Source organism: Pavona decussata, unplaced genomic scaffold, assembly GCF_977016875.1.
Source record: "Pavona decussata unplaced genomic scaffold, jaPavDecu1.1 SCAFFOLD_58, whole genome shotgun sequence".
NCBI lineage: Eukaryota > Metazoa > Cnidaria > Anthozoa > Scleractinia > Agariciidae > Pavona > Pavona decussata.
In genome coordinates, this window is record NW_028145480.1 from 6241147 (window position 1) to 6257500 (window position 16354).

General features: G+C 38.9%; 3 protein-coding genes across 9 annotated transcripts in view; 1 reads left to right on the forward strand and 2 right to left on the reverse strand.

Moving 5' to 3' along the window:
- LOC146479919 (uncharacterized) overlaps positions 1–5091 on the reverse strand; it is a 7760-nt gene extending 2669 nt beyond the window's left edge. For 2 of the 4 annotated variants that reach the window (XM_085110793.1, XM_085110796.1), the window contains exon 1: positions 971–5091. In XM_085110793.1, the coding sequence (XP_084966919.1) occupies positions 3528–4724 (1197 nt within the window). In that variant the 5' untranslated portion in view covers positions 4725–5091 and the 3' untranslated portion in view covers positions 971–3527. The remainder of the gene's footprint in view (positions 1–970) is intronic. The other 2 variants (XM_085110795.1, XM_085110794.1) reach the window with 2 other exon arrangements.
- Positions 1–10597, reverse strand: part of LOC146479918 (archaemetzincin-2-like) — a 14195-nt gene extending 3598 nt beyond the window's left edge. The window contains exons 1-4 of one of the 4 annotated variants that reach the window (XM_085110798.1): positions 10065–10569; positions 7904–8274; positions 6120–6192; positions 5452–5623 (exon numbers count right to left, since the gene is read on the reverse strand). In XM_085110798.1, the coding sequence (XP_084966924.1) occupies positions 5595–5623; positions 6120–6192; positions 7904–8274; positions 10065–10536 (945 nt within the window). In that variant the 5' untranslated portion in view covers positions 10537–10569 and the 3' untranslated portion in view covers positions 5452–5594. Of the gene's footprint in view, positions 1–5451; positions 5624–5855; positions 6193–7903; positions 8275–10064 lie in introns of those variants that run through there. The other 3 variants (XM_085110800.1, XM_085110799.1, XM_085110797.1) reach the window with 3 other exon arrangements.
- A 4215-nt stretch (positions 10598–14812) lies between these two features.
- LOC146479920 (uncharacterized) lies at positions 14813–15640 on the forward strand. The gene has a single exon (XM_085110311.1). It carries the CDS (start codon positions 14813–14815, stop codon positions 15638–15640), a length of 828 nt encoding a protein of 275 aa, XP_084966437.1.
- Positions 15641–16354: the final 714 nt, after the last annotated feature.

Consider the following 16354-nt stretch of genomic DNA (forward strand, 5'->3'; position numbering starts at 1 on the left):
AGTGATCAAAGCGCTTGTTGTACCTTTTATAGATTTAAAAACAAGGGATTGTGCTGCTTAATGTGTTAAAATTTACGATGATCCCCATTGGAGTTGCAAATGTTTGGTTTATCAACAGAGGTGATAACTAATGCACAAAACATCAGCACTGGAATCCCTTCACAGTGACCAATTTACCTTAGTCATCAACTCTGTTGATAAACCAAACATTCGCTTCTACTCCCCACTAACACAGCTCCACAGTTTTTATAGAAACTAACCCCTTATCCATCAGAGTTACTCTAATATCTTTAAGAGCTAAAAAAAAATAAATAAATAAATAATAATAATAATAATAATAATAATAATAATAATAATAATAATAATAATAATAATAATAATAATAATAATAATAATAATAATAAAAAGAAAGATACCTATGACCAGAGGCATAAACCACTCAATAGTTAGTAGTTCTTTGGGAAGAAAATAAACACCAACCACTCCAACAAAATTAGATTGTGATAAAATGAGATTATGAAAATACTATGATTTCTTTGCAGCCACACAACCATCCATGCATCTCTAGTTACTTAAAGAACATTGAAGGAAGCAAATTTGATGCATTAGTTAAATTCAAGTTCCTTGGATACAGATAACAATAGCTGTCTAGAAAAGACAGGTATGAAACGAGTATAAAAAATTTATAAAATGGTAGGAATTTTATGGGTGTGGTTTAATTTATACTGCCTCAAGGGAACCCAGTCAGTTATCACAAAAATAGATAACTACTTTTCATTAAACTTAGAAGGAAATTGCCAAAAGATAGACAAGGAAATTGCTTGGTGCAAATACAAATGCTCACTTATGCTTGAGAAAGCAGGCGCCTTCGTAACAATCAAAAGTATGCATATTGAAAAGAGTTACGTATCTATTGGGTAAATGTATCAGGTAAACATAGACATGCCAAAGGCACTAAAAATATACTTACATGATTTTAATTAGCCAATCTGTGTGGCTCTTGGACAATAGTGCCAAACTAATTGGCTGCACCACTGTAAGAAGCAGGCTTTGATGACTTCTGCTGCTGTTCAATCTAAGGGCAAATTGATTTTAGAAAACAAATAATTATTGTTAAGCAAACACTGTTACCACATAGAATAATGCACAGCTCTGTTGTTTGATGTCAATGCAAATGATGGACACAGGAAGTTTGTCTGATGTCATGAATAAAAACTATAATAATTAAAGCTATTGGTTAATCCATTAGTACTGGCTAAATATAAAAGGCAAACATTATTTTGCATTTTTTTTAGGTTGTATTACCTAGGACCCTTAAGGTGCATGATTGCTACAACAACACGACATTGACATAAAAATAAACTAAGATGGTTCACCTAAGGCTCCAACTCTTCAGATTTGATGCTTGTCTCAAAGTACCAATGACTTAGAAACATATTTGATAAGTTCACCTCGCATTGAACGAATGACCCTTCCACTTAGCTACACCAAGGGGTTACCTCCAGCCTTTGTTACCAACCCATTTAAATAATTGAGAGGGCTTATTGATGGATAGTGTTCATTCACATTTGACATTTGGGGTCCGGAATTGGAATACACAGAATAGACAGAGTTCATGTATATTAGGGACCTACCTGTTTTTGGAAATTATGAACAGAAGAGTATTCATGTATGAACTGAATACAGTTTACTCAGAATAAGAGGAACTGTAGATTATAGTTAGAATTGCATTCTTATGCAAACTGATATTCTGTATATTCTGTTATTCCTTAACCAGAATAGAATTGCAAGAATTGGCCGAAAAGAGTGCACCCAAAATTTGGAGACAAACTGCTCAGGACTAAATAACTTGGGGGAGGGGTAAATCACTGGCTAGTGACTACATATACTTTTTATCATCCAAAAACTATCAAAACTGACTTGAAAAATACCTATCCATAGTCTCCTGAGATGCTGTTTATAAGGCTGTGCAGCATGGTTTAGCTTAAGTCTCTGGGCAAAATCCTATTTAAGCTGTACTTATTCAAATGAAAGATATACGGTAGATAAACTTTCCTGTTCATTATGGTGTACAAGATAGTTCTACCTTTTTGAGTCTATAAGTGAAATCCTAAAGTGTAGCTGTTCAAATGAAAGCTGCTACATAGTACTTAACTGTGGTACTGTTATACTATACAAAGCGCAACGACTACCCAGGGACTGGTCAAAACAGTGTGCAAAAGGGGTAATCATATCAAAAAAATTCAGTTGACCAACACCAGCCATTTTCAAGTTTACTGTATTAGCAAAAATCGCATGTTTACATTGTATTTAAAACAAAAAAAACAAGATGATAGCTGGTGATGGCCAGCCAAAGCACTGCAATTACACCTTTTGCGTGACATTTGATTAGTCAAGTTATTGTTTATTCTATAATTTTATTTTGACTGATAACGATCTATTTTGATTCAGTATGGAGCGCATTGTGGAACACTGTACAAGGCGGTTCCTGCTTTTTGATGACTGTGGAGTGAAAAACTTAAGTGTGGCCATTCAAATCAAAGCTACAGAATGGTACCTTCTGGTGGTGCTGTTCACGTTACAGTGACAGTGAAGCTGTGAGAGGACAGGTTGTTTAGAACCGTGGAGAAAAGATGGAAGGTGGAAAAAAACATGGGGAAGGGGGACAGGATGTGAGATTTCTAGGGTAGCTAAAAAAGGGGGAGGGGAGAAATACGAAAAGCGTTTACGACATTACACAGTACAGTCAAACCCCCCATAAGTGACCACCCAAAATGTCAAGCTTATGTGGTCGTTAAGGGGAGGTGGTTGCTTACAGAGGTCAGACCACAAGGGGTTTAAAGATGAACTCATTAGCATAAGGTGACTCCAGAGGTTTAGTAGCCACAAAAGAGTTTTTCAATTTTCCAATGTTATATTGCCAAAGAATTTAATTATCCAAGTTGATGAGTTGCCTGTGATAAATTACCTGATACGGCAAATGGGACAAGTCTATTTCGGGACACCCAGTGCCTCTGATTGTGACATTCACGTCCCCTGAACTACCCAACAATGTACATGTGATAATATCACAAAGGCAAATTGTCTAACTCCTGAGAGGGGATATATATGAGGGCATACATGTATGAGGTGTATGTGACAAGTGGTCGCTTAAAAACAAAGGAAAATTGCAAACAGTCAACTCTGAAAGTGGTTGCAGTTGCCTAGGAGAGGTTCCAACTATAGCGATTTGACTGGGGAGATTTTGGTATTTTGGAAAAGTGGTCGCTAAAGAGAGGTGGTTGCAAGGGGAGGATTGACTGTATTTTCAAATAGAAATATCCCAAAGAGGCAGATGCTACCAAAGCACAGGCCAAGGACTGGGATTAAATAAGGCAGGAAGTTCTTACCGCCTGTCGCCCTCCTCTATTCACCACTCAGCCCTCTAATTTTCAGATTAAATTCAAATGCAACATTTTTTGGCACTCCAGCTTTATTAGTAAGTGGTTTTAAACCCAAAATAAAAAAAAGGTCTACATACCACATCGTCAAACAAACACTCCGGGGTCATCCGAGGCATCTAATCCATTGACTAAAAATTTCTGTCTGGATGGAGATTTGCGAGAGCTTAGGGTACCAGGCGACGAGGGATCCAGGTGCGCCCCATCTCGGGATGGCGATCGAGAAACAGCAGGGCTGGTTAATTTGATTTTATCACGACGTAAATTAAGCTTATCATCAAAGCTCTTTGTCGACACGTCGGGTTCCATGTCAAATTCTAGATTTTTGTCTAAATCGTAGAATAATAAGCTTAGTGCCGGTGAAGGTTCGCCTTTCAATGCGAGTAAATGAAAGGATTTTTCGCGCGAAAGAGTTTCAAGTTCCGCTAGCGATCGTTTCATGAACGCAACCTCTTCGACTTGACGCTCGGCGAGATCTCGCTGCTTTGTAAGTTCTTGCCGTGTCGTTGTAATTTCCTGTGCGAGATCTTCCAGATCGGCGCCATCTACGCTTGTTGAACTGTGACCAATGTCTGACTTTGTGTCTTGGGAAGCACGCATTGAATAAATTTTACTACCAACGTTTTCCAAATCTGAAATGTGGACGTCCAAGTGGTGAAGTTTACTTCTTTGATCTTGAAGCTCAAACTGGAGTTTCTCCTGTCGAGTGCGTTCTTTTGCCAGCTCGATTAGGCAATTTTGTTCCGCTTCTAGCTCTTTCGATTGAAGTTTTAAAACCTGTCCAAGCTTAGTGATTCGATCTTCGGCGATTTCCTCTTCCGTGAAATAAAGATAGTTTTCTTCGTCTTCGATGCAAGAATCAATTCGCAACTGTGTGATTTCCAAGTCACGCTCGAGACGTTTGATTTTATTTGATTGATTCGCCACAACCCGTTCTAAGGATCTCCTTTCGAAAGAGCGATGAAAAAGGTCATCGTTACTTAATAATTTTTCTTCTTCATCGTCACCTACTTTGTCAAAGACACGCGCTGGTTTGTCTTTTAATAATTTCAAAACAAACTTGACTTCGCTCGCTTGCTTTCCCCACATCTGCAGGCATCTGATAGGCTTCGCTTCGCGCGGCAAAATTCGTTCGAGGTCCCGCCATTTTTCAAGCAAGGCAAATCTTCCGAGTTTTCCTGTGGCGCTTGCAAGGGCAAGCAAGACGTTTTCACAAGTAGTTTCTTCATTGGCGCCTCGTACAACACGCTCAACTCCATCGACCCAAACTCTAAGATCACCCATCGCTGAAAAAGAGGCCGATTTTTTCAAACAATTGCTTCCCACCAAAGGTCAACGTAAAATTAAAAATACTTCATCAAAGCCGTCGATTTCATATCTGATATGAAATGTTCGCTTCATGCTTGAACCGTTTTCAATCAACTTTCGTTTTGGCCTCCGTCGACACGTGTACAAACCAGACGAGCTTTCTAGCGTAAACCTTGATTTTTGAAGAGCGCTTTAGAATGCCAAACAACCATCGCTTTTGAAAACATGCCTTCTGCCAACGAGACTTGTGTAAATACAGAAAAACGCATGCGTATGTTGTAGCGTTGACAGATTTCGTTCCGCGATATCGTTTAGCAGGCTGTTTGTTTAGTTGTTTATATGTCAACCAAACCGGTTGATTGATCCAAGATAAAATTAATTAAAAATAATTAAGTCGAAACTATGATAAAATCTGGAACTGTCTAGGACTAACTTCACGAAGGACTTGGATCATGGAAGAATAATCCAGGATGCCTTTGTTTTCAAAGTGGGAAATAATAAGTGAGACAAAAGCAAGGAAACAAAACAACAACAACAACAACAACAAAAAGCAAACAAACAAACAAAAAACATTTTTGACCAGACTGATACTCAATAAATTTTGTGGGTGCTTCAGTGTGAAATTACAAGGTATTATATTTGTGATCTCTGAGAAATCAAGGCTTTTGTATCCAAAATATAAGATAACGAATAATGCAGAACGTCTTGTAAAGATTGATTGGAAAAGGACTGCAATCATAAGGAATGAGGATCAACAATTTTTTTATTGATTTATTGACTCTAACTTAAACTTAAAAATGACCTCAGCGAGATTGAACCGTTGTTCTTTGCTATCATAGAAGCTGCTTATTTGAATTCATGAGGCTTTATAAACTCTGATAAGATAACAGTTCAAAACGTTTCTTAAAAATTTAACTATTCATAGTAACAATTTGTTTTTCTATCCTGGGCACAAAACTAAAAATTGGCAAAAAAAAAAAAATTAATTATAATAATATTAAAGGTAACAGGGGATGTCAATCATACATTTTATGTCAAGCAGCCCTCAGTTCAAAAAAAATAAATTAAGTAAATGAAAAAGGACAGACTTCAGTAATCTAGCCTGTGTTCATCTGCACATAGTTTTATTTTCAATAAAAGTCAACACGGATGTCAGCCAGTGAACTGATAAGTCAAATTTATGATCAAATGCACCTGGCAAGTCTTCAGTAGAGTCTCTTTTAGAAATGTCCCATTCAATTAAGGAGCCCAAAAAGCAACACAGGGCCCTGTATCTCTTAACAATATCAAAGTCTATGGCTTTGTGAAGTTTACGCAAACAAACTGGACAAAGGAATAATGGTTGACTTTCTGCCTCTAGGATTGACTTACTTTCATTCATAGCACATGTGAAATATGCGCAGTGAGACATTCCAAACACATGACAGATTTCATGGCTGGTCACCTGAAAATAAAAGACATAGTCATCATCAGCATCACTGCTGTCATCATCACCATCATTACCATTGCGATCACCAATGCCATTATATCACTACAACCATTACTGTCAACATTATCATCATAATTATTATCATCATCATCATGATCATCATTAACGACTGTACTGAAGGCATACAGCTTCAGCTTGGGGATTGATCCCAGCATATTATACAGTCAACAAACAGATAGGAGGATCTTTGTTTACATGTTCATTCTCATCAGCAAACATTAGCATAAAAAACAACCTCGAGTTAAACTACTTAGAAATGAATGTACTCCATAAGTTGAAAGAGCTTGTTGCTCTTTTGCCAATCAGTGTTCATGATTAAAATTGGTCAACAGGGCTTAAAACTGATCTAAATACTTAAAAAAGTTTCCCAAATTTTCGAACCATATCTCTGGTTCTTCTTCGCGGGACAAAAGAGAAAGAGCTTGATAGAGCCTGGCGAACTTTGTCCTTATTAAAAATTTGAGCATTACATGTGGAATACCAATTTTGAGAATAAACTTCAGAAGCATCCTATTTTGAAAGCTGATGTCTTTAATATTAGTCCACATATTACAATATATTGAACCTGTTTACCAAGGGCATTTTCTTTGGTATTTAGCCAAAATGTTAGGTTTAACCAGTTCAAATACAAATGAAATGCATGATTTAAATCAAAATCTCTTGTAAAAAAAAAACTGGACAACCTTTGCATGTACTCCACTTTTTCTGTTCAAAAATGATCAAAATGAAAATTATTGTTCCATTTCAGGCATTTGCACAAAATTTCCATTTTGGCTCTGCCGTATTCTTGTGCCATCTTGTGAGATCACAAAAAACTGATTTATGGTTTCTTCTCTTATTGAGAATGCCTTGGTATTTTCTCCTCAGTGTTATGGAGAGTGAAATTTCGTTTTTAGGCAAAGTAACTTTGTCACATATTTGTTGCAATTTTCACCAAAACACAGAAAGTTCCCTGTGATAATGTCCCTTTAAAGAAGGTGCCTACTAATAAAGAAGTATTTTTGCGTGGTTTATGACTATGTGACTATGTGGGCAAAGCAGATCTTAGCAAGGGCTATTGGAATCCAAAAAGAAAATGGGGGGTAACCTCGCAATTTTTAGAGATAATTAAGCAACAATTATTATTCTAAAAACAGTAAACACAAAGCAATGTATGGCATTTTATTTCCAAATTGAAGCCTTTTTATCTCTGAAAAATGCATGGTTACCCCCAATTTTCTTTTTGGACACCAAGAACACTTGCTAAACTCTGCTTTCTCTGCATAGTTTTAAACCACGCAAAAATATCTCTGTATTAGTAGGCACCACCCATAGGATTCACGAGTATCTCGAGATGGCAGAACATATACACAGCAACAAACTTGTAGGCACCATCCTAAAATAGAATTTTAAAGAGTAAACTAAACTCAGATCAAAGAGGGTCTTGTTAGGATCTTGTGTCTACAGGTGTTCTGGTAGGTAACGCATTTTCTTCAGTATTCTTTCTACACCACCCAATAAAGATAATGTTATCTTTAAAGTGAACCTGGGATTCCTGTACTAGGGTAGAAAGATGAGACCTATATACTATATATGCAGAGACTTGAAAATTAGCTGCAAATAGACTGAGCGTAGTGCACTGCCGGATGAATAAAATTTACACTGTCTTTAAGGCAAAATTACTTACCCTTAAAAGCCTCCAAATCAATGCTTTATTGATGTTATCAGTAGCTGCAAAGTCCTCCAAATACAGTGTCAGGTCAACATTGCTTCCCTTCTCAGACACTGGAGAGCATTGCTGGCTTCCAGCTTTAGGAGACTCAATTCCTTTCGCTAAATGAGAAACATGATCGCTGTTTCTTTGACTCTCATTTAGCTGTTTATTGACAAATGACTGTGGCTCAAAATGACCAAAACTCATCACAGCACAGCCATCTATACAGGATGATTCACCAAGGACAAAGTTCCAATCTTCGCCAGGGTATAAGTCAACCCAGGTGAGGCCAATAATGCAGTAACCATCAGAAGGAAGACAGGTCTTCAAGTGATGTAATGCATCTGAAACGGCATTAAAGTAGTAAGGGGTGTGATATTAACTTTGTAAACATACAATTGAACAAGAAGCTGAGTTACTGAGTAGATTTACCATGACGAATTTAGCAAAAATTATGTGAAGTTTTGTGGAGATCTACTCCAAACTTGAGGAAATTTACAGACATTTGAATTTTACATTTTTTTCACAAAAAACGCATGGGCTACAAATTTGCCTGCTTGCCATACATCACCATCTTCTACATTTCCTCAAAATATCTATGAAACTTAACAATTTTGCTAGATTCAGTAGAATTCATTCTGTTGTAATACCTGTGAGCAAAAAATATTTTCAAACCAATATAAGTTTTCAAAATGTAACCGCTATAATAAAATAATTTTTTTGACTCAAACTACTCTTGCCATGACAATAACCTATCTAACAATTTCTTTTATTTATGATATTTAAACTTAACATCCCCTTATTCTTCCCAGAAAATTACCCTCAAATCGTCTTCTGATGTAAAAGTAAAACCAGCCTCTCATTTTAAAACATTTAACCCTTTAATCCAAATATCAACATGAATATTCTTCTCACTGCTGGCCATATTTTACTTATGCTTCTAGTTGGGAGAATTGTTTAAATATCAAATCCTTTTATTTGTAGCTTTCGTTTCCTCTAATCTCATTGGAACTATAGAAATGATCAAGTCATGGCATTGTTAAAAGAAATTTGAGGCCAGTCACTACCGGGACTTCAACGTTGCTTCAAGTGGACAAGGTGTATTTCCACACAGGACCATACATAAAATATAAAAATAATTTATTATGGGTACATTTTGCAACTCAAGTTCTCCTTATGCTTGTCATTTTTGGAAGAGGGTTAGTATGACGGTCACCACCAGGGTGGCGCATGTACAATTGATGCACAGGGAGTCCACAAAAGTTGTGAAAAAGAAATAAATTAATAAATTATCGACTTACGTTGTTCGTTGCTTGTGGTTTTCTATTGTGTTAATTTGCATTTGCAATTTACATATACGCAATGGCACTAATGTCGCGTACTGAGCATGAGCGGATCTGAGCTCTGCTGACTATACTATATACATATATATTGACAAGGGAAGCAACTTTTTCATGAAACAATTTGAACACACTCAGGAAAATAGTCAAGGACGTTTTTTCGTGACAGTCACCTCTCCCTGCTTAGGCACAAATTGTGCAAGAATGAAAATAAATTTCAGCCTATTTGTTGCATAAACCTGTCACAAAATCATTTTTTTATTTCCGCAAAAATCCTCAGAGTAGTCAGTGTTATTTACACTATGGAAAAGTATGACGGCAAACGTTCATAGCTGTATGTAGTATAGTCAGCAGGACTCAGATCCGCTCACGCTCAGTACACGACATTAGTGCCGTCACGTATGTGCAAATTGCAAATGCAAATGAGCACAATAGAAAATCACGAGCGACAAACAACGTAAGTCCATAGTTTATTAATTTATTTCTTTTTCACAACTATTGTAGACTCCCTGTGATTAATGTATGGGGCTATGTGGAACTCTTTCAGTGGACTCAGTATAATGCTACAAGAACTGGGCAAGGTGGAATTGTCATGCTCTATGTCTTTGTGGAAAAATCCTCTTGCAGTACTAGAATTTGGCTGGCAAGTTGAAAAGGAAGTCCTCGAAAATGTTGTCAAAAACTTATCACAACACAGGGTAAAGTACTGTAAAAGTGTAACAACAACAACTAAAGTGACAAATAATTGTACAGTGATAAAAGACTGCATACAGATACTGTATATCTTTGCCTACCTGATACCAACAACTGCAGCTTTCCGGTCACAGCATGAATCCTTCGTTTACAGTTCATCTCAGTGACGAGCATCTGGTCCATAATTTTTACTCTCATTCCGAGGAAGAAGATCCCCACAAACTTTGCAATCAGTTGAAACACTGAGGTTTCCATTCCTTCAACTGGTTTCCATATAGCCTCAGGAAAAGGGCCTATGGGTAAAATATAAATAATCCTCTGCTTTGATCGCTTTCTTTGGCGCCTGCTTAAGTTCCTAAAACAACCTTGCACCTTCCACTCCGAATACGTTTGGATTTCACGGCGATCTAGAGGTTCACCGGTGAAGCCTTCAAAAAGGTTCTGAGAAGAATCTTGTGGCATTGTGGCTTGCTCAAACAGACGACGTATTCCTTCATCAAAACGTTTGAGTTTTCCGATCACGGCTCTGTGATTAACTGTATTAGATACAAAAGCACTCCTTTTTACATCCATTTTTCAAGCCGACCAAGCCGCCATGTTTGAATGTTGACTGCCTGGTTCCCAGTCCACAAGCACGATTTTCGTGCAAAGCGCGGGAAAAAAAAGAGAACTGGTGGTGGCGTGTGGCGCAACGTGGGACAGGGTAACTTACGAGTTGTAGAATGATTGCCACGAAAGCTAAGACCCCGAAAACTAAGACCTTTAGACCCAGGACCCCGAAAATTAAGATCCTGAAAACTAAGATCCCTTTTTTGTTTTCCTTGATTTGTCCACTTTTCCGATTGGGTTTTCGTAATTACGAAAACTAAGACTCATCTTATTTTCTTGTTTATCCGCTTTACTGAAGATGAGCTGGGGATGAAAGAAGCAGTGTTATTTCCCCTTATTTTTGACTTGTCTAAAGGCTAGGGGAAGTTAGGTCGGCAATAAACTCGACATGTGTTCAGTTGCTTGCCAGTATCGCAAGCGAGGAGCCCGTCGAGAATGTTGGGATTTCCTGTCTGTGGATATCACGCACCAACCAGTGCCAAGTGCCCAGCAATAAATCGAAGGGGAGGGGGGGCGCGGGAGTTACCAAGATACACACAACTTTGTAAAGATTAAGATTTCTTAAAGCATTACCCTTAAAAAGCCGAGCAGAAGTCAGCTTAACTGGTCTTGCCCGGTCTTGCTTGCTTTTCCGGTGACTTTCCAGGCAGGATCTTAGTTTTCGTTATTAGTTTTCGTTCGAGAACAAGCGATTGAACATTTGGCGAGTTTATTGCAGATGTACCTCTCACTCACCTTCAGAGAAGTAAAAAATAAGGGAAAATCAGACTGCTTCGTTCATCCCCAGCTCATTTTCAATATAATGGATAAACAAGAAAAATAAGATAGGGTCGAAATTACGAAAACTAGGACCAAACCGGGAAATTCAAAAATCAAATCATACTTTAAAAATTGGCAGCTTTTGCAACTCCTGCAAACAACACCCTTTGTACAACTAATTTCCCACATAGATACTTTGCAATCACTGCAACCAAGACCCTTGTTATGTTAACGTACTTACCTTGGTCACCTTGTAATCCTCGAAACCACCGCAACCAACATCTAATTATTACTAAAGAGTCACATATTCAGGGTGCAAAATATAGGACAAAACCCACCCAAAACTGCAAAAATATAGGACTAATCCGGCAGTAACCTATAGGCCCAACGTAAGGCTCTTTATTTTATATAGACTCTCTTGATATATCGTTCACTTAATATGTTGCCAAAATTAAAAGCCAACAAAAGAAAGACGCTTTATCGTTTTCAAAAATGTCTTTTAAACTTAACATTAGTCCATCATTTACTCCAAAAAGTCAAAAAGTGGCAATCAATTTTTTTCTGGGATCATAACGTCATCTCACTGACAATAAGTTACTTGGCACAAATACCTGACGACTACAAACTTGTGTCTTTTGATGTGAAATCACTGTTCACCAGTATTCCACTTCAACTGGCTCTAGACTGTACTGCTACCGCCATCGAGAACTCCACGACAAAACTGCCACTGCCTACAGATGACTTAATGGACTTACTGAACCTCTGCTTAACGTCCACGTACTTCCAGTACAACGGAAAGCACTACAAACAGTTACACGGAACAGCTATGGGCTCACCAGTTTCTGTTGTTGTAGCAGAAATTGTCATGCAGAACATCGAGGAACAAGCCCTAGCAACCTACAAACGGACACTACCGCTCTGGTTACGGTACGTAGACGACACCTTTACAGCAGTACACAAAGACGAAATCGACGATTTTCACGAACACCTTAACAGACAGAACGCTGACATACAGTTTACTAAGGAGATCGAAGAAAATGGTAAAATACCTTTTCTAGACTGCTTAGGTACCCGTAACAACAACGACAACAAACTAAGTACTACGGTTTACAGGAAACCAACACATACTGACAGACTACTGGACCAGTCATCCTACAACCCTACTTCTCACAAAGCAACGTCTATACAGACCTTAACAAGGCGAGCACAACTGGTTTGTGACTCACCTGACAGACTCGCAGACGAAAACAACTACTAAGACAACGTTTTCAACAAGAACAACTACAACAAGGACTTTGTTAGACGTAACACTTACAAGAACACTGAACCTAACGTCACAAACAACGACGCGACTCCCGTAACTACTGTAACTATACCTTACGTAAGGGGCACTTCTGAGACTATCGCACGGATTCTACAACCCTACAATATCCGTGTAGCCCACAAACCTATAGCCACTTTACGACAACTACTGACGAAAGTAAAGGACAAAGACGAACCGAACCGCAGACAGGGAGCAGTTTACAAGATCAAATGCTGCGACTGCCAGGCCACTTATATTGGTGAGACCAGCAGAAATTTAAACGTACGACTGACTGAACACAAACGAGCAACTAGAAATGGTGATATCAACAATCACATTGCTGAGCACCATTTACAAACGAACCACAGAATCGACTGGGACTCTGCCAAGTGCATTACCTACTGTACAAATTACTATCAACGACTCACTCTGGAAAGCTGGTTTACTAACTTAGAACAAACGCCACTCAACCGTTGCCTACAACTACCTGCACCATACAAACGACTTATTGACAACAACAACGAAACAGACAAACAATAGACATTTTACTAACAATAGACCCACGGACTTTTTGACTAACAAAAAACGGATCGAAACGCACCAATCACTTTTTACAGTCTTCACAGCCAATAACATCACGGCTTACTGACAAACGACCAATAACATCTGGACTTCGTTGACCAATTAGGTTAACAACCAGAGACGTATATACCACCTACTGACGTTCCACAATTCACTTGACTCTGAAGATGACTTCCGCTCAGGTTGTCGAAACGTCAGTCAAAGTCACCACAAACAGTCCTTCTCAGGACTACACTCACCCGGATGATTAGTATAAGACAAGAAGCAAACAGCCCTTTTCTGCCTCTCCGCTTTACACAGGCAGCAAATAAAGTATTCCTCGCTGTGCTTTTTGTAAGAAGAATCATAAGTCCATTAACTGCATGACTGTCACTGAACCGAAGACTAGAAGAACAATGCTGAGACAAAATGGCAGGTGCTTTGTGGGCTTGAAGAGTGGTCATATCTCTGCAAATTGCCCATCAAGGGCAAAATGCTTTGACTGTGAAGGTAGACACCATGTGACCATTTGTGAAAGAACAAATAACACTGTAATATCCAGAAACTTGGGTTCTGAAGGAGCAACATCACATGGATCTGAACCACCTCAAGATACGAGCGGAGATACGGGAGCTTCAACAATGCACGTTAGTAATAATGTCAACTCTGTGCTGTTGCAGACAGCCCAAGCCTTTGTTTGTAGACCTGGCCCCAGTTGTTCAAAGAGCGGATAACTGGATAAGTCGCTATCCAGCAGAACAAATATACTCCAACCAATGCTTTTGGCAAGTTTTCCACACAATCCCATTCTTAAATTTGACTTATGCTTCTACTCTATTCACAAATTATAGGATTATCGTGAAAATCTTGCACACATTTTATCTGCCGGATAGCAAACTATCCAGTGGATATAATTATCCGCCCTTTGAACAACTGGGGCCGGATAACCAGGAAATTGGATTGAATGCCCATTTGATATTTGACTCCTGTAGCCAGAGATCTTACATAACCAGCATGATAAGAGAGCAATTGAACCTGCCAACTGTGGGTAAAGAAACCCTTTTAATCAAAACATTTGGAGATGACTCAGCTTCCGTCAAGGAATGTGATGTTGTGCACTTGTGTGTCAGAACTTTAGATGGATTGAATGTCTATGTAACATCATATGTTGTATCAGTGATTTGCAGCCCAGTGTCCAATCAACAAACTCAAGACACATTGGAATGCTACCCTTACCAACAAGGTCTACAATTTGCATGTGGAACAAGTGATTCCGTTAGTGTTGACGTGCTGATAGGAGCAGATTACTAATAGTCCTTCTCTACTGGAAACGTTATTAAGAGAGATCCCTTCGGACTGGTAGCGCTCGAAACCAAGTTGGGTTGGGTGTTATCAGGCCAGCTGTGTGCCCAACATCGACAAAGTCATGCACAGTGAATTTGAGTTCAACACATGTGTTAAAGATAGAGTCCACAGAGATAAGTGACATGAAAGATGATCTTCAGAAATTCCGGGACTTAGGAAAGAGAAGCTTCTGTCTATGACAAGTTCTCAAGTGACATCAGGTTCACTGGGGAGAGATACCAGGTCAAGTTACCCTTCAAGGATAACCATCCGATGCTACCAGACAATTACTCAGCTGCATCACGTAGACTGACAACAACAATCAAAAAGCTAAAGGACAAGCCAGAAATTCTGAAGCAGTATGATCAAGTGGTCAGGGAGCAATTGCAGAGTGACGTAGTTGAATTGGTTCCACAGGATCAAATCCCACAGCCTGGAAGTGTTCATTATCTCCCACATAGAGCAATTGTGAGACTTGACAGAGATACAACTAAGGTGAGAGTTGTTTATGATGCCTCATCCAAGGTGTTAGGACTAAGTTTAAATGACTGTCTGCACATTGGACCCTCTCTGAATTCTTATTTATTTGACATCTTAACTGCGGATATTGAGAAGGCATTTTTGAACATTGAGATTGATCCTGAACACAGAGACTTTCTCAGATTTTTGTGGATTGATGACCTGGACAAGGAAAGCCAAGAGGTCATACTGATGCGTTTTGCCCGAGTGGTTTTTGGAGTGAACTCGAGCCCTTTCATTCTGAATACTACAATCAGACACCATTTGAACACTTGTTTGCCAGTTGACAGTGCACTTGCAAGAGAACTGTTGAAGTCTTTGTATGTTGATGATTATGTTTCTGGGGATGGTGATGTGGACAGTGCATTCGTTCTGTCTAAGAAGATCCGTGAAGACTTTGACAAGAGTGATGGATATGGTGTTAAAGAAGAAGATGAAAGCTTCTCCAAGTCAGTTTTTAAGCAAAGTACAGAGAAAGAACAAACGGCTCCGGGAGTGCTTTGGAACCCTACCCAAGATGAACTGATTTGTGATCTGAACAAGACATTGGGGGATGTAGATGCTCAACCAGCAACAAGATGATTGATTCTCAGTACAGCTACAAAATTTTTTGACCCCTTGGGATTAATAGCTCCTATCATCCTTTAATTTAAGATCATGTTTCAGAAACTTTGCAAGGCTGGGAGAGACTGGGATAAGTTGCTCGACACTGACCTAGCTCTACCACCAATGGCAGACAATTTTGTTGGATCTGAGACAGGCTGGAAGAATCAGCTTCAAGAGATGTTATGCTGAAGGTTTGAATTGGGATAAGGTCAAGTCAGTCCAACTTCACTGTCTTGCTGATGCGTCAGAGAAGGCTTTTGGAGCTGCTGTCTACATGAGAGTGGAATGAGTCGAAAGTGGAATGCCAGATAATATCTTCAAAGACCAGAGTTGCTCCATTGGCTAAGCAAACTATCCCTTGTCTAGAGTTGTTGTCGAACCTAGCTGCGTCCAGATTGTTAAAGAGTGTGTGTCAGGCTTTAGAAGCTGTGAGAATTGACAATGTGCTTACCTGGACAGATTCTATGATTTCGTTGTGGTGGATCACAAATACCAACAAGGAGTATAAGCAGTTTGTTGAAAATCGAGTGGCTGAGATTAGAACAAAATTCACCACCTCAGCAGTGGAGGTACTGTCCCACAGCAGAAAATCCAGCTGATATAGCGTCTCGAGGAATCAAGGCTAGTGACCTGAAGTGAAACAGCCTGTGGCTACACGAACCCGAATTGCTGTCTAAGAGTAGTGAACAC

Excerpts from the sequence above, each read along its gene's own strand:
- LOC146479920 (XM_085110311.1), top strand. The coding sequence starts at position 14,813 with ATGCTACCAGACAATTACTCAGCTGCATCACGTAGACTGACAACAACA.